We start from the raw sequence: 24,873 nt of genomic DNA on the forward strand, positions 1-24,873 counted from the left end.
GGTCCCCCCATCCCTTTCAGGTTCATCCCTATGTCCCAACTGACCCACATGCATATGCTGTCTTTGACTCCCCCCTCCCATCATCTTCACCTTATTGAACACCTTGTTTTGTTCCCGGATAGATTTTCCATTTATTTCTCGGTCAGTACCCGCTGACGCCTTGTTTCCGAACAGGGCTAAATCTGGCAGTAGATCCAATATAATTTTTTTGATGGTTTTGGGGAGATCCAGTTTTTTTATATCATTTTCATCGGAGTACTGATATGATCCATTTGACAATGGTGTCGGTTCGACAGCCACCACCTCATCATTTTCAGTCTCTCCTAATTTAGATTGGGTTTTCGGCTCTATTCCAGCTGAGCCCTGGAATTTTGGAACCCCTGTGGATAGAGGAGCATGATTGATTTACGTCAATGGGATCAGAGAAGAAGCCCAATCTATTTGATTCAGCAGAAGTCGTTGGATTTTCAGCCATCTGACTTGTGAGTTCCTGTGGCAATATTTGCCGAGAGGTTAATTTCTCTAATACCTTATAGAAGTTTGACAGTTGGAGTCGTTTTACTTCCTTATTCTCCCCCATCATCTGTATAGTTAGTTTACCATTTTCAGTCCCTTCAACCACATTGCCACCACCCTGTATCATGTGACCACCCTGCTCTTCATTTGTATTTTTATTTTTTTCAAATTTTTTTTGTTTTGTTATTTCCCAGAGTTGCTCCTGAATTGGAAATTGTAGCATTGATATTATGGAGCTGCAAAGCCATCCTGCTTTCTTCAGTGAGTTGTATTAGATCCGATAGCGCCACTTCCTTTGATGGAACCTTATATTCTTTTATCTTTGTTTCCATCTTATCAGGCTTCAGTCCTTTCTTTATCATCCTCTTTTTTTGCTTTTAAAGCCAGGCATTTTTTACGCTTAGAGAGGAAGTAACCTCCCCTCCCGAACTTACACCATCCTCCTGTTTTTTAGTTAAGTCTTCTCGCCCCCTGGACCAGTACCAGTCTCTATAATATCAGTTATGGTGGATGGGCTATCTGGGCTCTCATTGGTGTTTGTTTGATTTTCTTTAGCCGGCATCGCCATCCCCAAGGTTATTCTTGTGGTGGTGTTCCCAGCCAAAGTTTATAGGCCATGTTCCAATTTAGTAATTTTCAACGAGAGCTAATTAACTGCCTCGATAATCCTCTTTTCTCCTTCTGCTTCTAATTTCAAAGCACTGTTTCCGTTTTTATCATTGCTCATATTCATCCGATTTTTGGAGGATAACACATTCGCAAAGCTAGGTCCCTCATTTCCAGCTACCATAGTTTGAGAGCCTTGAGATTTAGTTATAGGGTCAGTTGGCGCTGGGGCCTTATTCACCTTTGGGTCCTTACCCTCAAGTTTACCCATTAGGAAGCCTTCCACTCTGCTAAGTGTTAGTTGAGATTCCACTACAATCCTTTTTAGGTCTCTCATCTCCCAATGGGTAAGCTCATGGCCCTTGTCCAGGAGATTCAATATCCTTGAAATCACTGGAAGTGATTCCTTGAACTGATCATTATTTTCAACAATAGGGGAGCTTGTAAGGGAGATCCCCGATGTTTGAGTGTGGGTAGAATGCAGGGGTGGCGCAGTGCTGGCCAAATTCTCGGACGTCATCAGCCTCTCCTAGTACCCAGTTCCATCTTCACTGTTTGAGCCATCATGGAAACATCTAGATGTATATAATTTATCTCGATGCTTGCTTCCTCAGTGAGCTGTTGATTTTGTGGCTCTCTTATACTCATGAAACGGGACTGAATGGAAATCTGAAATTCAAAAGAAAGGGCAGCGGGCACAAAAGATATATCTTCATCCCCCAAAAACTACCCCCCCCATTTTTGTATGTATGTGTGAGTGCATATATGAGAGTTCCACCTCTTGTTTAATTTCTGCTTTTTTTTGTTTTCATATTCCTCAGTGTTCAAATCCCAAGTACTTTCTTCCTCAGTCATGATATTAACAGTGAGAACCTTTACTTTTTGTCTGTCCACCCCCTCCCCAATCTGATGGGATTCATGAAATTCCCTAAATGATTTCACCTCACTCACTCTACATGGGGTAGGAAAATTAGGGTCCATAATCAAAGCATCACCTGGAGTCTTCGCTAAACTGGTAGATAGGAGACATACCTTCCCATTCCTCAGCACAGTTGCCATTTTACTTAAACACAATTTATATATCTTTTAAGTCTGTCAACCCAATATTTTGTCAATACCTCACTTCCTCCACCCCCACTCACCCTCACAGCCTAACAGCCCAACAGCTTACTTCGAGCTTACTTTGTGCACGCGCGCCGTGCGCGAAATCCCCTGCTTTAGTAAGCAGAGCGCGCGAAGCCGAAGGGCTGGGGGGCGTGGCTAGGGCTCGCTCAGCTTCTGGAATAGTAGAAACAAAAAAGAGATGTTAGCAGGACCCAGGAGCTATGTTCCTTTACTATAGCGCTAGTGGACAACCCACAAGAACAGAGCCCAGCCCACCAGAGTAAAGCCCAGCCCAGAGCCCAGCCCACAGGAACAAAGCCAAGCCCACGCAAAAAAGTGATTAGAGCCGATGAAGTAACCAAAAGGAGAAGGCTCCCTATATCCTAGATAATTACTCTGGTAAAGGTAGTCCAAACAGTCCAGTCCAGCAGGCGTTTCGCCGCTATAAGATGTTATACTTTTATAATTATCTTTAATTATTGTACTCTATTGTGTTTAATATGTTGATTGTTAACCCGATGACTTTCAGTCAGTTGAAGGTTAGTCAATAAATGCAATGATATGTAAACTAAGGAACTCGCCCTTCAGGTCTAGTGGGATTTTTAACATTTTGCGTGGCCTGTCTGTGGCTGCAACTGTGCAGACCTTACTGACATATCTCTTTCCATTATGTTATTTAATGTAAGACTGGTAGGTTTAAACGGTCTGTAGCCTATGGACCTCACTGAATAATAGTCCACCTTCAACCCAGTGTACCCTCTTTAACTCTTAATAGAAAACCAAAGAAGTTTACATTTGGCATATTCCTTGTATTTACAGAGCACTTCTTTTTTTTTTTTACTGCTCTGAGTGTGAATAGTGTAGCTGATCTTACCTAGCTGGCGACTTAGAGTGGGATGGTAAGAATGGACCCTCATACATTGTTTATATCTAAAGTGTGTTTGTGTGTATCTGTTTTTGGATGTAAGCATGTCTGAGCAGATGGTGTTGCATCTGGCATCTTTGTCTCTGCCTCTGTGTCAGCAAGTGTTTGAACCATCATGGATGAAAGCGCTATATAAACAAATGAATACAAATACAAACCATTCATTCGTCCCATGAACTAATCTGATTTCCTCTTGGCAGGAGATGGGAGAGTGACTTTCGAAGATTTCCTAACAGTTGTAACTGACACCCGCCGCTTCTCTTTGTCTTTAGGTAGGTATGAAGGTTGCATAATAAACACAACCAGGAATGTAGCTCAGCAGATGAGATGGGGCATGTCAGTGGCTGACCGTACTTACCTTTGTTTTGTAGCCAAACGTTTTCCCATGTTTGCCAAGTCATGTGTGCTTTTACTTCACGAACATTTTTCCTGAATTTGTCTTCTGTATGTTTAGTTCCCTCCCCCAGTTATCACAATATGGCGTCTAGTTATTACAAAACACATACACCTCTTTTTCAGATTCATTGATGGAGTTGACAGTAGGTTAAGATAATGTTTTAAAGAAATTAAAATTGTGGATGTTCTAAGCTGCATAATCAATCATAAAATATTTAAATGGATTCCATCTACTAGTTTCCTGTGTTTTCCTCACAGATATTAGCCGTTTGCATATTTGCCGAGGTTTTTTCTCCAACAGTTTATGCGGTGTATTTTTTTTAATGGGGGCGTTCCCCTGCAACCTCCTTCTAACCCACCCTCACCACTTCACCCTGCCACCCATCCCTCTAATCCCCTACCCCAAACACACAACACGTGTATTTAAAAAAAACGGCCAAGGTGAAAACACCATGGCAAATATGCAAACGGCTAAAATAGCCACGAGGAAAATATGGTAAGTACATCTACTATATATAGAAGAAACATATGCTAATGGTAGCTTTGAAACACACTATTCCAGGGTGTAACCTTGATCTTTTACTGTACTGGTCTACAGGATAAATAGGACAAATGGTTTTAAATGTTCCTTACCCACGACAGAAATTATCAAAATGGACTTCAAATCACATAAATTGCACTCAGTGGTTATATGCCTGTATTATTTGGATAGCGCTTTGGATTAAGGCGCTATATAAATAACACATCATTATCATTATAATGAACAGGAGTGTTTTTCTCCAAGTTATCCATCTTCAGGACAAACTTAATAGAGGTGATACGCGGCCTGAAAACGCAGCACTGTTCCAAAAAGAAACCTAACAGTTGAAACGAGATTCCGAGATGTCACCTCCACCATCCGAATTTGGATTAAAGAGTGGGTCAAAAATGCAGTTTAAAGAACCGTCTGCTGGTGATGCAAAGGGAGCCACTTTCCACTGCATGATCTTCTTCTTTGTCTCTTCCCAGAAGTATTCCATAGGTAGACAGCTTTTCCACTGTCATATTTTTCAACGCATGGGCAGTTCAGGAATGACATTGGTATCCAGCAAACCTTTAGATTTCGAATCAGAATGAAAGTGTAAATGTATGTCCCTTGTATCTTCCAGTGTACCACTGACACCATTGCCAATCATTAAGTGCTTACTGTCATGCGAGTCACACATTCTTCTATCTTATTTTATTTCCACATCAGGTGCATGGGTCTTCTAGCAGATTAATGTCAGAAGTGGCAGGATGCACTTGTCTGTAATAAGACCTAGAGACGCTCAGTCATTGGGCCCTGTTCTTTGAGGAAAGCATTTATTTGCTTATCTTTATCACAGTCTTATGCAACACCTCGTTGGGAGCATACATGCAGTGCACCATATCACCTAAAGATGCAAGGAAGGCAAACAACAAATGAAGGGGAGTAAACACAAAGCAGGGCAGTGATGGAATAGACTGCACAGAAGGTTGCAGTAAACAGTCGTATTTGTGCTGGTCTGACCTAGTCAGTGTATCTGCTGCTCTCTCATTTGTTTACCCTACCAGGCTAATTGTCAACTTACTTGATGATAAAGTTAATGGGACAAGGTCATAAAGAAAAATACATGAGCAGCATTTTGAACTGAGCCAATTCAAAGTGCACAGGGGTCAATTCTCCACAAATTGGGGCATCTAACAAATAGCACAGGCAATGCACTATTGGTTCAAATAACCTGTTATCTGGAAAGTATCCAACTCAGTAGGGTCCTAAACCATTGCACAGGGGAAATATACTTTTGTGATAGCAGTCTGGTCCCAACCGCAACAGCAGTACAGCACCAAAATGCTGAGGAATTCTCCTCTGAACAAGAGTACCATCAGCAATTCCAGACACGTATTTCGGACTTGTTGGGCTTTATTAGTGAGGTGAAGAGGACCCTCTCTAAGGCACAGTGAGCAAGGGGTGAACGTCTGGATTGTCCTTAGTGACTTAGGGCGAAAACCCCCAAAAATACAATTTTTTCAAAATGCATAAAATGTGGGAGCACCTTTACTGAGAGCGAACATGGTTCAGATTACCTGTTCAATGAGATGTATGCCACTCAGGTGGGTCTGCAGCCACATTTTAGCTAACTGTACCCTTCACAGAGGAGAAATACCATTTGCATATCAGTCTGGTCCCACCCACAAGAGCAGTCCAGCACCTAAATGCTAGGCAATTCTCTTCCTAACAAAAGTACCATCAGCCACCTCAGACACGTTTTTCATCTATGTTGGTCCTCATAAGCGAGGTGAATTTGAACCTCTCTAAGCCGCCGTGAGCAAGCCGTCCACGTCTGGGTGACCCTTTGTAACTTACATTCTCAAAGGTAATCTGTGCCTTTTAGTGAGAGACGCTGCAGCACAAATGATGCACTGACCAGCCCCCTTGCATACGTTAGTGCCAGGATCATGCTCCCAGTGCTAATATATTACTGGCACACCACACCCACATGGGTACTGGAAACATATTTCACAATGACAGGTCCTTCAAGGGCCTGTCGTTGTGAAATGCCAACAGAAAAACAAACGTTTCCATTCCTGTTTGAGGATAGAAATGCAAGTGGGACAGCACTGATATACACCTCTGCTGTTCCACTAAAAAGAAAATGGAATGACTGTATCATGCATTGTATATCCCTCTGTGCCTGTTCCAATCAGGCGCATATGTTTAATTTGTGCACATTTTAAAGTGCATCCCGTTTCTGAATTCGGGATGCGTACTGAAATGTGCAGAAACGTTCCTTCAACCCCCCTTGATGCCTTTAAGACGCAGATTCACCTCATTGGCACACTTGCACTCTCCTTTCCTGTCACTCTCTGGCTGGCCTCCCTTGACCCTCTGAGGCTAGGAACCTCGGGTTCATCTTCGACTCTACACTCTCCTTTTCTCCTCACATCTCTGATGTCTCTAAGAAGTCAAACTATCAACTGCACCTCCTCAGAGGCATTTTTCCTTTCCTCTCCTTCCCCCAGAAGCTCACTGTCTCTAGAGCGCTGGCTCTCTTTTTGCTGGACTACTGCAACAGCCTCTTTCTAAATCTACCTGCTTCTACTCTCCGCCCGCTGCTACTCATCCACAACAGGATCGTATCCCTCCAGCACTGAAATCTCTGCATTGTCTCCCAGTGGCTGCAAGGATTAAGTTCAAGATCCTCTGCACTGTCCACAAGGCCATCTGGGGCCTGGGTCCTCAATACTGCCAACTCTCTTTTCGTAAATACCTTCCTACTCGAGCTCTTCCCTCCTCCACCTCCAACTCCCTCAAGGTCAGTCGCTTCTCCAAGCAACAAGTTAGTCTTAGATCTCTTTTTTCAGCTGGGGCCTCCCTCTGGAACAGCCTCCCTGCCTCTCTGAAACTCGAGGAGAACCATCTCTGGTTCCGGAAGCACCTCAAGACCTTCCTTTTTGCTTCTGCCTTCTCTCTTCCTCTCCCCTGCTGATTTCCTGTCTGATACTGCACTGGTCACCTGGCTACCTGATTTCGGGCCCAAGTCCCTGCCCACCCAGTTGCACACCTGCAATGCTTCCTGGCAAACCTTGTACTTGGGTCTGTACCTGTAACCCTACAGTCCTCCTACCTGCACTTTTGGACACCTGCTGTCTGCACTTACCCTTGCACCTGCCAACTGCTGACCGTACCTCTTGTTATTGTTTTGATCCCATGTACAGCACTGCCCCCTCCCCTTTCCTCTGGCGTTTTTCCCCTCCCACCTCCCCTGCACTTGTGCAATCTCAACGTCACTTGGCCTAGTAAGATCGCTGTCTCTGTCCTCCCTCTGTTCCCCCTTCCTTGCCTTGTCGCGCCTTGAAACACTTGTGTATAGGCGCGTTAGAAATGCCATATCATATCATGCTGCGGTTCCAGTAGAAATAAAATGTAATGACCTTATCATGCATTGCATAGTCCTCTGTGCCTTTTCCAAACAGGCGCATGTGTTTGATATTTGCACATTACAATGTGCTTTCCAATTACTGAATTTGGTTGCGTATTGAAATGCACAGAAACAAACCTTTTGAACCATGCTTTGGACAAATACGCGTGGGGGAAGAAAAAACATCAGAGAAGAGAAGGTGCTAGTGCACCCTTTCCTTGCGCCAGAAACTACTTGGGAATCTGGCCCAAAGTTTCACCAATGGTTTGTCTTTTTTTGGAGTTGCACTCTAAGAAAAAGTCTGCTCAAACTTTATGACATCACTCTGTACTCTCAACTATGAACCTTGCTGTAGTTCTGATTGCCTATTACACACCGCTGCTGCTGTAGCTCTCTGATTACCTTCTGGATTGATATCATCTAGAGTAAATCTAAATTAAGGGAGCAAGGTGCACATTTGGCAGAGTTGGACAAGTTCTGAGTTCCTCCAAACAACTAATCTGATTAGAAAACAAGCTAAATTGGAGAATCACATTTTAGAGAAATATGGAGGGTAATTCATAGATTTCAGCGCAGAGGCAGCGCACGCGAGCAGCGCAGGGAGCTAGCGTGCGCCAGCCATGTGCGCTAAACAGCATTCTGGCGCACCGCGTATTCATGGAATATCAAAGCCATAATAAGCGCTGGCGCAGAGAACATCCCGCAGCGCCAGTTACGCCCCCAAGAACGTCCCTTGCGCAAGGATAAGGCATTGAAATCCCCAATGCAGTGCAAAGTGCCGCGCTAACCCTGCACCAGTTCACAGGGCCGGGACAGTGCATTTGGAGGGTGCGCAGGAAGTTTCACACGCGATAGGCCTTGTGCTAGCGGGGTACCTGTATTCTGAGGGGTGCGTGGGGAGTATCACACGCGATAGGCCTTGGGCGAGCGGGGTACGTGTATTCTGAATGGTGCGCGGGGAGTATCATACGCGATAGGCCTTGTGCAAGCGGGGTACGTGTATTTCGGGGTGCACGTGAAGTATCACACGCGATAGGCCTTGTGCTAGCGGGGTACGTGTATTCTGAGGGGTGCGCGGGGAGAATCACACGCGATAGGCCTTGGGCAAGCGGGGTACGTGTATTCCGAGGGGTGCGCGGGGAGAATCAGACACGATAGGCCTTGGGCAAGCAGGGTACGTGTATTCTGAGGGATGCGCAGGGAGTATCACACGCGATAGGCCTTGTGCTAGCGGGGTACGTGTATTCCGAGGGGTGCGCGTGAAGTATCACACGCGATAGGCCTTGTGCTAGCAGGGTACGTGTATTCCGAGGGGTGCGCAGGGAGAATCACACGCGATAGGCCTTTGGCGAGCGGGGTACGTGTATTCTGAGGGGTGCGCGAGGAGTATCACACGCGATAGGCCTTGTGCGAGCGGGGTACGTGTATTTCGGGGGTGCGCGTGGAGTATCACATGCGATAGGCCTTGTGCTAGCGGGGTACGTGTATTCCGAGGGGTGCGTGGGGAGAATCACACGCGATAGGCCTTGGGCGAGAGCGGTACGTGTATTCCGAGGGGTGCGCAGGGAGTATCACACGCGATAGGCCTTGTGCGAGCGGGGTACATGTATTTCGGGGGTGCGCGGGGAGTATCACATGCGATAGGCCTTGTACGAGCGGGGTACGTGTATTCTGAGGGGTGTGCAGGGAGTTTTACACGTCTTTTCGCTGCCACGGGAGGGGTACGTATATTCCTGGTGTGCTCCAACGGGAATTGGCAGTGTGTGTCCTCCCAGGTGTGCCCTCTCCCCCCTCCCCAGGCCCTGCAGTCAGCCCACAACACAGGGGACTACCCTGCACCCCTGGCCATGCCCTGCAGGCAGCCCATCCACCCTGGCCATGCCCCCCAGCCAGCCCACATGTCACCATGCACAAGTGAGCACCAACACATGTCCCCCTGCACCCCCACCCACCCAGCAGTGACAGGCACCTGCCAGCAGGCCCCGACTCATGTCCCAGCACCCCCACTCACCCACCCAGCAGTGACAGGCACCTGCCAGCAGGCCCTGACTCACGTCCCCCCACCCACTCACCCACCCAGCAGTGACAGGCACCTGCCAGCAGGCCCCGACTCATGTCCCTCCACTCACTCACCCACCCAGCAGTGACAGGCACCTGCCAGCAGGCCCCGACTCATGTCCCCCCCCAACACGTCATGACGATCCACAATCATGGGCCTTATGGCCACCCAAATCACACCCCACGCCACCCCACCCCAAACACTCCGACTCCCGTCTGTGGCAGGGATGTGATCTCCACCAAGCTGGCTGCGTTGATCGGGCCAGGTCCACAGAGGGTCCTGGAAGAATCTAGGCAGAAGATGGCAGGGAGAACGACCGGCGCATAGTCTCCACAGAGGAGGAGAGGGCCACCAGAGTGCTCGACACATGTAGGAACCCTTCGACCAGGGCCCCTCCTAACTGTGCCACGTTCCCACGCAGCTCTTCGTGATGGCATGCGTGGTCTGTTAGGCAGGGGTACGTATATTCCTGGTGTGCTCCAACGCGAATTGGCAGTGTGTGTCCTCCCAGGTGTGCCCTCTCCCCCCTCCCCAGGCCCTGCAGTCAGCCCACAACACAGGGGACTACCCTGCACCCCTGGCCATGCCCTGCAGGCAGCCCATCCACCCTGGCCATGCCCCCCAGCCAGCCCACATGTCACCATGCACAAGTGAGCACCAACACATGTCCCCCTGCACCCCCACCCACCCAGCAGTGACAGGCACCTGCCAGCAGGCCCCTACTCATGTCCCAGCACCCCCACTCACCCACCCAGAAGTGACAGGCACCTGCCAGCAGGCCCCGACTCATGTCCCCCCACCCACTCACCCACCCAGCAGTGACAGGCACCTGCCAGCAGGCCCCGACTCATGTCCCAGCACCCCCACTCACCCACCCAGCAGTGACAGGCACCTGCCAGCAGGCCCTGACTCACGTCCCCCCACCCACTCACCCACCCAGCAGTGACAGGCACCTGCCAGCAGGCCCCGACTCATGTCCCTCCACTCACTCACCCACCCAGCAGTGACAGGCACCTGCCAGCAGGCCCCGACTCATGTCCCCCCCCAACACGTCATGACGATCCACAATCATGGGCCTTATGGCCACCCAAATCACACCCCACGCCACCCCACCCCAAACACTCCGACTCCCGTCTGTGGCAGGGATGTGATCTCCACCAAGCTGGCTGCGTTGATCGGGCCAGGTCCACAGAGGGTCCTGGAAGAATCTAGGCAGAAGATGGCAGGGAGAACGACCGGCGCATAGTCTCCACAGAGGAGGAGAGGGCCACCAGAGTGCTCGACACATGTAGGAACCCTTCGACCAGGGCCCCTCCTAACTGTGCCACGTTCCCACGCAGCTCTTCGTGATGGCATGCGTGGTCTGTTAGGCAGAAACCTGTGCAGTTCCCTCTGGGACCACTGCAAAGATTTAAGACTACAGGTGTTGGCAGTAAACCCACTTGGTAGCAGTCTGCACCACACAGATTCACTGTGGTAGCTGTGGCTGAGCAGTCAGACCTCCCTCAAGAAGAGTTAGACAGTATACAGAGGATACACAATAGGTACAGAGGCCCAGTAGTACAAGCAAACACTGACCAGAGCTAGGTGTAAAAGTATAAACTTATTTATTAAAGACACATTCATAAATTACACTAGCACAGAAAAAGGTAAGGAAGTCAAAACACAGTTACTATTACTCATATGTACATCCCTAATCATTTGTTGGACAATTCTAAGTTAACACCACTTATTTCCAACCAGAGGTGAGCGCTTAACGTTAGATGGTACTCCAACAAGTTAAAAAAAGGGAGGGAAAAGGCAGAAATACGAGAGCAGTAAGGTAAAACACTTTTCACATAAGGTTAGAAAAGGCAGTTGATTGTGGAACAAGGAAAATTAGTTCGGGGCCCACTTTAGAGGGAGCCAGGCGAAAATATGCCCAAGATCACACAATGGCCCTCATTACGACCCTGGCGGAAAGCGTCTGACCGGAGCGCCACAGCGTAAATAGCGTTTCCGCCATTGCACGAAGGAGCAAAGTGCGGCCCATTCCGACCCATCGGGCACGGGCACGAGCACCACGGCATGGCGGAAGTGCAAAGTCCGCGATGGCGGAAATGACCCCAAAACGGCCCACACCGCCGCCGTACGTCGCCCCAGGTGCAATACCGCCACACCTCTTAGCGGTCACCGCAGTGTGCGCCTACCGGAAAGTACGGTGGCCGGAAATATACGGAAACGGAAGTTAAAACATGGGCCCGGAACGGGAAACAACCCGGCGTACACCTATGAATACACTAAAACCACACAACCACTAAAATCACTACCCTGAAACACACCCCAACCCGTCAACCACCCTAGCGAAACCACGAATAATGGGAAAAGCAGCGAAGAAAGCGTGCGACCGCAAGCGGCAGGTCCACTTCTCCCGTGAGGAACTCACCGTGCTAACAGAGACCCTCCAGGAGAATGCTGCCGTCGTCTTCTGCACGCAAATGACCAGGACGGCACTTGTAAACAAGAAGGCCATATGGGCTCTGGTGGCACAGCGGGTAAGTGCGGTGGGGACCGCACCCCGCACCCCACAGCAATGCCGCAAGCGATGGGACGACCTGCGGATACGCGTCCGCAGCATACTCTCTGCCAACCGCAACATTGCCACAGCCACCGGGGGAGGTCCTGAATCACCCATCAAGTTGACCCCCTGGGAAGAAATCTGTGCCTCCACCATCGGAATGGAGAGCATAGAGGGAGTCGGAGGGATGGAGAAAGGAGTGCAGACATCCGAAGATACAGGTAGGTGGGCCAGGAAAAACAATGCCAAATCCACACAGTCCATCCATGTGAAGTACCATGCGTCCACATAGTGCAACAGAAACACATGTCCAGGAGAACGTCCACACACATCGGCCTGATAGCGCACGTTAAAACCCACAATAAATACATAAATAATTAAAAACCCCCAATACACGCACTACACGTGCAGCAGGCACACCCTAACTGCAGGCTGCCAAACAACTGCACCCTCACTCCACACACAAATCAAAGCACCTCCAAGGGCCCGGCCCAAATCACCCTCAGGTACCACCCCAATGCATGTGATACAATGCCATTCCAATTCCCACAGACCCACCAATAACCCTCGCCCTCCTCTACTCCACCACAGGGTCCGATCCAAACGACGAGCTACAGGACACCCCTACCAGCACACCTGCAAAGAGGGCCAAGACCAACGGCCAGAGACCCTCCACCTCAGCTGCACGCATCAAGACACGCCAGCAGCACAAATCAGGTGGCAGCACAGAGGAGGGAACATCAACAGGCACCCCAGCAGCCAGCATGCCCACAACACCACCACCACAGGTCCCCCCAATGGATGCCACAGAAGGCACTGCCTCCGGTGGCAGCAGCACCATAGGTGACACCCCATTGATGGCAGCATGCTCCGACACAGAAAACGGGGATGCCGAAGTCAGATCCATCCATGACCTGTCCCAATCCCCCTGTCTGTCCCATCCCGTACAACATGAGGATACCACGCAGGGGCACCCACAAGACGACGACTGGCCATCCCCCACAAGCCCTGTGGCAATGCAACATGAGGACAACAGCCCCTCTGTGACACCCCCGCAAATGGCCTTGGCCCAGCAGAGGCAACAGTCCCTCGACCAGTTGATCGAACAACAGCAGCAACTGGCCACGCTCCTCAAGGACCATGCTGATGAATGTGGGGGCACTAAGGCAGACATAGAAACATCAACTGAGACACTTAGGGCACAAATCGAGAGTAGCACCGAGAGCCTGAGAGTCCAAATGGAGAGAAGCACCGAGAGCCTCAGGGGGGAACTGCATGCGACGGCCAAGGACGTATGTGCCGAACTTGCCGCAGTGCGCCGTGTGCTCACTGAGCTCTCGCAAACCCTTAGGGACAAGCATGGACGTGAGCAGGCAGACACATCATCCGTTGCAAGCTCCGTCCAGGGCAGCCCCCAACGTAGATCTGGAAGGAACCTGCGCTCCACAGGCAGGGGTGCCCCTGATACCCGCAGAGGGGGCTTGCAATAGCGACAGCCCACTGACAATGAGCATCTTTGGACACTGGTGTTCGGGGGGGAGGTAGGGGGGTGGAGGGGGTGTGTTGGGCTCACTTGGGTGGCGGGTCGATAGGGTGTTCAACATGACATCACATATGCCATAAAAAGTGCACGATCAACCAATGAGATGTGTGGACATTGATCTTTGTGTACTAGGCCATCATAGGCGTACAGTCCATATTGTGCATGTCCCAGACACACGCAGTGCCACGAGTCCCGTGTCCATGTATCAGCCACCAGGCGTGAGTGCTAGAAGCATACATCAATGAGATGCTGACGAATGTCACGGGCCTCCGGTGCCTCGCAGACTCCATGAGGTGCTGCCACATCCCCACCCTCATCATGACCATCATCAGGTGCTTGCAGTTCTGCGTCAGGGGGCATGGGCACATTTCTACGTACGCACATGTTGTGGAGCATGACACATGCCATCACCATCTTTGCAACCTTCTCATGGCGGTACAGGAGTGCCCCGCCAGACCTGCTGAGGCAGCGGAAACGGCCCTTCAGTAGGCCGAATGCCTGTTCTATGACTACACGGGTACGTGAGTGGGCATGGTTGTAGTCCTCCTCATGCTGGTCCCGTGGGTTCCGGACTGGTGTGAGGAGCCATCTCTTCAGTGGATATCCAGCATCACCTGTATGTGGACGAGAAACGTATGATGTGGAATGCCATTGATACGTACGCACACCCCCCCCCCTTCCTGCCAGGTCATTGCCAATTCACATACCCCACATCATCATGCATGTAATGAGACTCACCGAGTAGCCAGGATCTGTTCCCTGCGTGTCGCTCCATGTAGCGTGGTATTGTAGAGTTCCTCAAGACCATAGAATCATGGGTTGATCCAGGGAATCGGGCACAACAATGTGTAATGATCCTGTTGGAGTCACACACCATTTGTACATTCAGGGAATGAAATTGTTTTCGGTTGCGGTACTGGGCCTCCATGGCATGTGGAACGACCAATTCCACATGGGTGCAGTCGATGGCACCAATGCAACCCGGTATGCCGCAAAGTGCATGGAATCCCACTTTCGTGTTTGTAATTTCCTGCTCCGAGCGTGGTAGGGAGATGTAGTCGTCTGCGTGCTGCAGGAGGGCATCGAGCACTTGCAATAGTGTCCGTGAGAACAGTGGCTGAGAAATGCCATGCAACTGTCCGACTGTGTGCTGGTAGGTGCCTGTGGCCAGGAAGTGGAGTACAGACACCACCTTCAGTAGGGGTGGGATGGCGGTTGGGCTATCTATCATGCTGACAAGGTCAGCCTGTGTCATGTCCACAATGGCGGCTATGGTGTCCCGGTCCAAACGGTAGAGGGTGTGGATCTGCTCATCAGTGAGGTTGAACGGATGTGCTCGGAGGCGTGGGATTGCTGGCTGCCTGCGTGGTGGTAGTGGCTGTGCTGGTGGGCCTTGCTGGCCCTGCCTTGCCCTCCTCCTCCTCCTGCGTCTCCTCCGTGCGGCCGGTTGTAGTTGGTGTTCGTCTTCCTCTTGGAGTCGGAGCACTTGCAGTGCTATCAGGTCCCCCAGGGCCAACATCGCGAGTCCTGCCGGTAGCATTTCGGTGTGGTTGTGGGAGGAGACTGGCTGTGCAATTCATGTGTTTTCAGGCTGTATGGCCTCCACCTGTGGTGATTCATTCCACCTGTGCAAACTGCTCTCCCCTTTGGCCGAGCACGTCACGCGCACAACGCTGCAATTCGGGGAATGGTATCTTGCTATTGCTATCATGTATTTGTACCCGATGGGCGTGTTGGATTGGTTGTTATGTTCATTCGGCTATGGTCCCATTGTTTCCCATTCTATCTGTGCAGTCGCGAACAGACTTGTGAAGGGTCAGTGGAACGTAGTACTCGAGTAACGGTGGGCCCTCATGCATCACTGTACCGAGTTGCAACGACGGGCGGGGCGTCCCATTCGTGGGTGAAGGCAGTTGCCATTTTCACACACAGCCGCACTCGATGGAATAATTAGTGATTTCAAACGGCCACAGATGCCTTTTCGACGTGATGTTGCAAATGAGGAATTCGAAGGGCGGCGCTTTCGGTTATCAGCTGGCGGCGAGGAGATGCCCACAGGTCTGACAGCAAATATAACGTTCTATTGTTCAATGTCCTTGAGACAGGGCCCATGGCGAGGGAGCAATGACTGATATGAATAGTTTGGGATGCGCATTAGCTACGTGGCCGATGAGGCCGGCCGTTCCCAAATACATGTTACTTCACAACACTTGAATTACGGGCTGGGGCACTGTGGATTTTGCAGGCTGCATAACGCACAGACTCAATGGATGTTTCTAATGTCATGTGAGTAAATATTCAGGCGTTTTGATCCCGGGATGAGGGAATGATGAATGGATGCATGGGCAGGTGATTTGATACAGAGTTTGCCATGTACAGGGCTTCTTGGGATCTATCCGCCTCCCCTACGCTATGTGATGCAGGGCTGCCATAGTGGGACCATCGTCTATCTGGCCTTGTTGAGCCCTCCCTGTCTCGAGGCGCCCTCAGACACTTGTGTCCATGCACGTTGACATTCCCATCTGATGGATTCTGTTTTGACAGACGCATGCACAGGTACACTCGTTTGTGATGGTGTTTGCACCTCGATATAGATGGTTATGAGTCGCAAGTGCTTTTGGGGTGGTGATGATCCTTTTGAGTGGGCTAGCATGCATATGGCTGTGGATTTCGTGTGATCATTGAAGTGAGTTGTTGGAATGTAGTTCTGATGGCCATTCTGTTCTTTTTCTTTTCTTTTGGTTGACAGGTATCTCCTCCCCTTTTGCCACTGCCATCTGTATGCCACTCCTGCAGATGGATTTTACTCCCGACACCTGCTGCTTCGTGTTAATCGGTGGAGCAGCATTACGATCTTATGGGACGATCGCCAATGGCCCACATGCCCTTACGCAGTACTGGTGTCTCGGAGCAACATTTCGGCCTTTCAGCTGGACTAGTGCCTCCCCATTGGGACAGCCCTGCGGTTCTGTGCGCTTCCATGTTGCCTTATCGTACGTGAATGTGGCTCTGTGTACCATGGGGGTACAGGGCGACACACAAGTAGTGGCTGGTCATTTCTTGCGGATGCAGCCCACAATGGTGATTAGTGTTTTGGAGTTCATGGCCTGATGGCTGTATGGGCTTGGTGTCTTTGATGTGCATAAATTTCTATTCTGATTTGGCCCGTGTAGCGTTTTTCTTTGCAAGTGATGTGGCATATGCCTATTTGGGGGGCGATGTATTGTGAGGGGATCTGCATTGGGTTCCAGCTTCGGGGTTTAGTTGCGTGGTACTGTACTGGGCGCGTTTGCCTACTAAGCCCGTGAGGTCAGGGATGGGGGCTGCCTATATGACTGTTTGGATGTTGTCATGCTCAGGGGCGGGGGATTGGGTTTTGTGTAACAGATGCCGGTCAGCCAGGTGGACTGGTGGAATGATGTGATTTTCGGAATGTTGCTGGGCACAGGTGCCTGTGTTTGCGTGCGTTTCTTGGTGGGGGACTGTGGTCATGTCCATTGGGATGGCTTCTGTATTCGTGCCATCTGTGACCTGCAGCTCCCATTGGCCCCTCTTGTGTTGCTTTTGTTCGTTGGCATGCATGGGTGCTTTGTACATTTCAATGGTTGCATTGTGACTTCATTGCACCTACCGGGAGTTGTACTTTGTGGGCAGGGAGAGGTGTACAGGCACTCAGTGGGGCCGTTTACGGTTGATTCGCGATGCCGTACTTCTCGCCATGGCGGAATGGTACATTCCGCCATGCCTGATGGCGTTAGGTACATGTCCGCTAGGGTCGGAATTGGCGTACCGTTGCACCATGGTGGTGTTTGCGGTTTGGCATGGCGCGCGCGCGCTTGCTTGGTGCAGTTAGCGTTGGCGTTCACTACGGTGTCGCTAATGGCTTCGTACTTTGCGGTGACGGGTCATAGTCGCACCGAGCGCTATTCGATGGCGGTATTGCATTTCCGCCATCGTTTTTCGATTTCCGCCAGGGTCGTAATGAGGGCCAATGTCACAAGTCTTTGCAGGTGAGTAGAAAAGGTTTTACTACGTTTCCGAAAAGTTTAGTTAGGGTGTCCCAGGCCTACCCAGGTTCGAGAGCCGAGGACTAAATCTACCCCGTACAATCGGTGGCAAGGGAGGCCGGTCGGAACACAGTACCTTTTAAAAGTGGAAAGGATCCTCCAGCGGTGGTAGTCGTTCCTGGTAGTGGGTGCAAGTCGCGGCGTCGTCCAGAGGAAGAGGTGATCTCGACGTGGAGGACAGCTGAAGGTCGTTGCACTACCAGGGATGAGGCCAGCCGTGGAGTTTTCCGCACACAAAGGGTTTTACCCCTCTTTCGCGGTTGAGGTAAAAAGTGGTATCCCGGTTGCCGGGGTGCTTGGCACAGGCAAGGCGGCCACGAGATGCTTCGGGACGGCGAAAAGAAGGCAGCAACTGGTTGTCCCCACCAGTTAAGGGAAGAAGACTCTCCGGCGGGAGATCTCCTTTGTCGTCGGGAAAGTGGCGAGACGGTTCCGCAGGGCTCCACCGGTGGTGTCGTCTTGGCAGGTCGGCTCGGCTTCTCCCTCTTCGGCTTCTTAGGTCCTGTGGCGACTTCTGAAGAACCAGTCCCAAAAACCCTGCTTTTATGCAGCAAACCCCCATTCATGCAGCCTAGCTGTCACTCAAACATGCTAAGTGGTGAGCGGGGTGGCTCACCACTTGGGCCAATCACACTAGAGTGCGACATGAGTTGGCAAGGCAACTCAGTCCAGGGTGCCGAAACCCCCTCCCACACCCCCTGTGGTACCCAGACAGAATGGCACCACTTTGGAGGGCTTCTGTGCAGAAGCCCGCCAAAAGTGGAACAAAGGCTCGACTCGGGTTCAGGGTTACTGAAGTGAACCTAGACGCCATTTTGGCGGCGAGTTCTGGCAAGAATCCCGACCGGTGAATTTATATTAAATAAATAAACCGGCGGTATCTTAACATTGCACCAAAAAGTGGTGCATTAAAAACAATGGGAAATCCCATTGGGAAATATTCCGGTGGAATATTTCCGTGGTATCCACTGCCACCAGCCAGAACTCGGCGAGGGGGGACGGGACAGTACCCCCTCGACAACAGACCCAGGGGCAATCTAATTGCCCCTACCAGTACTTCCACAGTAAGATGGTTTGTACTGGTTAAGTTCCTAAGTTAAGACTAGTAAAGTCAATGGTAACTTTACTGACCCAGGGAGACAGTAGTCAGTCCCAGGGTGTGGAGTCTATGATTGGGGGTCTCTAAGACACCCCTGTGTTACTGCACTGAGGGTGCTGTGTAACACACGTTCCAAAAACCAATGATGGCCTATGGGGAAAATTACCCCCTAGCCCATAAGCACACAGCAAGTCACAGAAAACACTCTCAAGTCATGTCCAGGAGTGAGGGTAAAAGAGTCTCACTCCTGGCAGGAGAAAAAATAAACCCCAAAAATCCAGCAAAGCTGCTGGGGGACTCACTAGGTTAGGAAATTCAGCCGAAATTCAGCCTAAACAGAGAATTCTCCCTAACACTCGCCCCCCCCAGACTAAGGGACAGGAGGATTTAATCCACTCCTGGATGAACCTCATACCTCTAGTCGATGACATACATCCTAGAGAGTCCATCAGCATTTTGATGGTGACACCCTGACCTGTGCTCAATGGTGAAATCAAACCCTTGGAGGCAGATTGACCATCTCAATAGTTTTGGATTTTCCCCTTTCATTTGCATTAACCATCTCAAGGGTTGGTGGTCAGTCTGAATGACAAAAGTAGATCCATACAAGTATAGCCTAAACTTCTTCAGTGCCCACACAATAGCAAAGCACTCTCTTTCGATTGTTGCCCACCTTGTTTCAGGATCCTTCAGTTTTCTACTGATGAAGCAAATGGGGTGTTCCCTACCCTTCTCATCCAGTTGGCTAAGAACTGCACCTATACCTACATTGGAAGCATCAGTTTGTACAATGAAAGTTTGGTGGTAGTCAGGAGCTCTGAGTACTGGAGCTTGGCAAAGAGCTTTCTTCAGGTTTTCAAAGGCCTGATTGCATTCCTCATTCCATTTGACCTTTTTTGGGAATTTTGGAGAGGAGATCACATTCAGAGGAGAAGCTATGGTCCCATAGTTCTCAATAAAATTCCTGTAGTACCCAGTGAGGCCTAAGAAGGCTCTCACCTGGGTCTGAGTAGTAGGTGTTGTCCAATTTTGCACAGCTTCAATCTTGCTGAGCAAAGGCCTTATTTCTCCACCTCCTACCTCATGTCCAAGGTAGCCCACTTTACTCTGACCAATTTGGCATTTGCCTGCCTTTATGGTCAGATTGGCCTGCTCAAGAGCCTGCAAAACATGTCCTAAGTGGGTCACATGTTCCTCCCAGGAGTGGCTGAAGACTGCAATGTCATCCAAGTATGCCATGCAGAAGTCCTCCATCCCAGCTAGAACTTGGTTCACCATCCTTTGGAAGGTTGCAGGTGCATTTTTCAGTCCAAAAGGCATACCCTTGAATTGGTATAGGCCAACTGGGGTAGAAAATGCAGTTTTCTCCTTGGCATGGTCTGTCAGGGCTATTTGCCAATAGCCTGACGTAAGGTCCAGTGTGCTGAGGTACTTGGCTGCACCAAGTTTATCCACCAACTCATCTGTCCTTGGCAAAGGGTGGGCATCAGTCTTGGTGACTGCATTAAGAGCTCTATAGTCCACACAGAATCTCAACTCTCTGGATCCTGCCTTTGGTACTAACACCACTGGGCTAGACCATGGACTAGTAGAGGGCTCTATTACCCCGAGATCAAGCATCTTCTTGACCTCACCTTTGATGTGGGTTCTGACATGTTCTGACATTCTATACCCCCTGCTTTTGACTGGCAGACAGTCACCAGTGAGTATCTCATGCTGTCCCCAAGGGGTCAAGCCTGGTGAAAGTGAGAACAGGGAGGCAAACTGATTTAACATAGCCTTGCACTCCTCCTGTTGCTCAGGGGTCAGATCTGAAGAGAGATTAACTCCTTCAACTTTTTCGTCCAAAGGTAAGCCTCTCAGGAGGTCAGGTAGAGCTTCACTCTCCTCCTCCTCTTCTGATGAAGCTAGAAGCAATGCTCCTACTTCTGGTCTAGAGACATAGGCTTTGAGGCGGTTGGTGTGGAAGACTCGGGGAGCTTCCCTGGGTTTGCCCAGATCCACCAGATAGTTGACCTCTCCAAGTTTTCCCACAACCTTGAAGGGTCCCATCCATTTGTCTTGCAAGGCCCTCTGCCTTGTTGGAAGCATAACTAAGACTAGCTGGTCTTGAGTAAACTCAACCATGTTAGCCTTCTGATCATGCCAATGTTTGATCAGAGCTTGGCCAGCTTTCAAGTTGTCACTTGCTTCTGCCATCATGTGTGACATTCTCCTGCGGAGACCTATCACATAGTCAGTCACTCTGACTGGCTTGGGGGAAGGAGCACTCTCCAACCCCTCCTTAATCAGGGCCAAGGGGCCTCTGACTGGATGGCCATATAGAAGTTCAAAGGGAGAATAACCTACTCCCTCCTGAGGGACTTCTCTATAAGCAAAGAGAAGGCATGGCAGTAGAAGGTCCCACTTCTTCTTAAGGGGTTCCTCTAAAGCACCTATCATGCTCTTCATGGTTCTGTTAAATCTTTCTACCAACCCGTTTGTCTGAGGGTGGTAGGCGGTTGAGAACTTGTAGGTGACTCTGCAGGTTTTCCACATGGCTTTCATGTAGTTGGACATAAAGTTTGACCCCCTGTCAGAGATCACCTCCTTAGGAAACCCAACCCTGGTAAAGATACCAAGGAGGGCCTTAGCCACAGCCTGAGCTGTAACAGTCATCATAGGAATTGCCTCAGGGTACCTAGTAGCATGGTCTACTACAACAAGGATAAACCTGTTGCCTGAGGAGGTTGGGGGATCAAGGGGACCAACAATGTCAATCCCTACCCTCTCAAATGGGACTCCCACAACTGGGAGGGGCACTAAAGGTGCCACATTCTTGGGACCAACCTTACCAGAAGTCTGGCAGGTATGGCAGCTCCTGCAATATCTATCTACTTCAGCCCCCATCTTTGGCCAATAAAAGTAGAGGGAGAGCCTTTCCTTGGTCTTCTTGAAACTCAAGTGACCAGCCAAAGGAATCTCGTGGGCTAGTTGCAAGAACTGTTGTCTGTTCTCTTGGGGCACTACCAGGCGTTGGTAGGCTCCAGGTTCAGATTCAGTTGGTTCACTGTAGAAGAGGCCATCTTCCCAGTGTAACCTATACTTCCCAGGCTCTTGCCCATCAGCCTGAGAAGCTGCCTGCTGGCGGAGACCCTCCAGAGTTGGACATTCTCTTTGTCCCTTACGGAAAGCTGTCCTGCTGGGTCCACCTTCTGCCAGTAACGACTGCAGCTCAGGATGGTCAGCCGGGTCCAGGTCTCCAATAAGTTCTGGGCCTCCTACTAGCTCTTCTTCAGAGTCTAGTTCAACCACACAGGGTTGTACCTCCCTCTCAGCCTCAGCTGGAGGTGGAGTTACAGGTGTAACTTTGGACAACCTCGGGGAAGTCCTTGTTGGAAGCACTTGAGTGCTTGCTGTAGGTTTTTTTCTAGGAGTCTTGGGTTGCCCCTTTGCTCCTGATCTGGTAGTTACTGCAGTAAATTGCTCCAGTGGGAGAGGAGTGATTTCTGTCATCATCTCCTGAGATAAACCTCGCAGGGTTTTCTCTCTTGCAGGTTTGGTGAGCTCCTGTAACCTTTTACTAGGAGGTCTGGGGGTATGTGACACAACTCCAAGAGCTTTCAGGTCATTTCCCAACAGAACCCTTCCTGGCACCTCACATTGTATACTGACAGGTATCTTCACAGCCATATCATTACACTGGATGAGAACTGGTAACTGGGGACACATCTGCACAGGCCCTCCAGCTAACTTGGTGAGGCATTTGGGTGCCTTAGCAACATCCTCTGCCTTGAAAAATGATTCATCCACCACAGTTATGCTGGCCCCAGTGTCCCTGATGGCAGGAGTCTCCTGACCATTCACGTGGACACTGTCCTTATAATACTCTTTAGTATTATCTGGGATAGAATTATACACATCTAAATTCTGTTGTTCCCACAACCCCAGAGAGACTAAAGAAACACTGGCTGAGACTCCAGTGGGTTCATCAGCCAGTAGTAGAAAGTTTCCACTTGCCATAGTGACTTCCTCCTCTGGAGCGAAGGCTAAGGAGACAAGCTGGACCCCTGAAGGTTTACCCTTACATCTGGGATCTCCTTTCACATGGTCAGTAGCCTTACAAACATAACAGGCCCCAAAGGTCCTTTGAAATGGAGGCTTGTTCTGACCTCCTTCTGGTTTTGCACCAGAAGGTATACTACTCTGCTGTGGTTTTCCCGGTGGCTTACCCTTATGGTTTGGTTTGGGGCCCTCTTTGGAATTAGAATTATTAGAATTCTCTTTGGAGTCTTTCTTAGGCCGTCTTCCCTCATCCTTCTTCTGAGTTACCCCAGAATCCTTGTGAGTAGCCCTGTTGGCAACCCACAAGTCAGCAGCCTTAGCTAGTTTCCTAGGATCTAATTCCTGTGAATCAGCCAAGTGCTGTCTGAGCTCAGGAGAGCAGGCATCATAAATTGACTCCAACATTACAAGATTTCTCATTCCTTCATAAGTGTTCACTTTGTAACCCTTAATCCATCCCTCTAAGTTTTTCAACCCTTCACACACCCAGGTAGCCCAAGGGGTACCATCATGCTTTTTGAGGCTTCCAAACCTCTTAAGATACTGGGAAGGGGTCTTCCCAAACCTAGCTATTAAAGCTAGTTTCACACTTTCATACTCTTTCCTATCCTCCTCCCCCAACTCCATTACCACTTCAGTTGCAACAGGGGGAAGCCTAGAGAACAACCAGGTAAGTAAAGCATTTCCTGTGATATTCTGGAGCCCATGATTATATTCAAACTGAGACAACCAATCCAACACATCCAATTTAGGCTCATACATACCAATCAATTCCTTAGGCATCCGGGGTCTTTTAGGACTGGAACTTCTAGAGGAGCCAGAGAGAGAGGCATTCTCAACAGACAATTTCTTCATTTCTAACTCATGCTTGAGCTCCATTTCCCTTAGCCTTAGTTCTTGTTGTTTGTGTTCTGTTTGAGCATTAATCCTTCTATGCTCTAATTCTAGTTTCATTTTCTCTAGTTCAAAGTATTGAGGGTTAAATGTGGGACCTGGCAAAGGTCCAATAGGTACAGCTGGTAGAGCAGACAGAGGCCTAGAGGGAACATCTACAACAGTTTCATCCTCCTCTTCTGGTTCTGACCCAAGATCATTAATACTTTGTTCAATATCAATTTCATTGCTGTTCTCTACATTTGCTGGAGTGATAAGTTCCTCTGAACCATCATCCAGACTTTGGTTTTCTAACAACCTTTCTATTAGCTCCATTTTCTTTCCTTTAGTCATGAGATTCTTATGCTTACAGAGAAGTCTTAGACAATCAGCAGTTTTTGTAGCAAGGGACTCTTGACTATAACTTTCCATAGTAGACAGGTTAAAAATGACTTTTTCTTTCTTGTGCTTAAGCTTTGTGGTTAGTTGCACTAAGGTATCTCAAAAGTACTCTAAAGTGTATACTCAATACAAATCCCACCGCTGTACACCAGTGTTAGGCAGAAACCTGTGCAGTTCCCTCTGGGACCACTGCAAAAGATTTAAGACTACAGGTGTTGGCAGTAAACCCACTTGGTAGCAGTCTGCACCACACAGATTCACTGTGGTAGCTGTGGCTGAGCAGTCAGACCTCCCTCAAGAAGAGTTAGACAGTATACAGAGGATACACAATAGGTACAGAGGCCCAGTAGTACAAGCAAACACTGACCAGAGCTAGGTGTAAAAGTATAAACTTATTTATTAAAGACACACTCATGAATTACACTAGCACAGAAAAAGGTAAGGAAGTCAAAACACAGTTACTATTACTCATATGTACATCCCTAATCATTTGTTGGACAATTCTAAGTTAACACCACTTATTTCCAACCAGAGGTGAGCGCTTAACGTTAGATGGTACTCCAACAAGTTAAAAAAAGGGAGGGAAAAGGCAGAAATACGAGAGCAGTAAGGTAAAACACTTTTCACATAAGGTTAGAAAAGGCAGTTGATTGTGGAACAAGGAAAATTAGTTCGGGGCCCACTTTAGAGGGAGCCAGGCGAAAATATGCCCAAGATCACACAATGTCACAAGTCTTTGCAGGTGAGTAGAAAAGGTTTTAC

General features: G+C 49.5%; 1 protein-coding gene across 5 annotated transcripts in view; it reads left to right on the forward strand.

The window, feature by feature from the left end:
• LOC138521417 (spermatogenesis-associated protein 21-like) overlaps positions 1 to 24,873 on the forward strand; it is a 1,690,677-nt gene that overhangs the window by 953,308 nt on the left and 712,496 nt on the right. For all 5 annotated transcript variants that reach the window (XM_069634222.1, XM_069634219.1, XM_069634221.1 and 2 more), the window contains one exon: positions 3,352 to 3,423. In XM_069634222.1, coding sequence (XP_069490323.1) covers positions 3,352 to 3,423 — 72 coding nt within the window. The remainder of the gene's footprint in view (positions 1 to 3,351; positions 3,424 to 24,873) is intronic.

This window comes from Ambystoma mexicanum, chromosome 13 (genome assembly GCF_040938575.1).
Source record: "Ambystoma mexicanum isolate Mex_15411 chromosome 13, UKY_AmexF1_1, whole genome shotgun sequence".
Taxonomy (NCBI): domain Eukaryota; kingdom Metazoa; phylum Chordata; class Amphibia; order Caudata; family Ambystomatidae; genus Ambystoma; species Ambystoma mexicanum.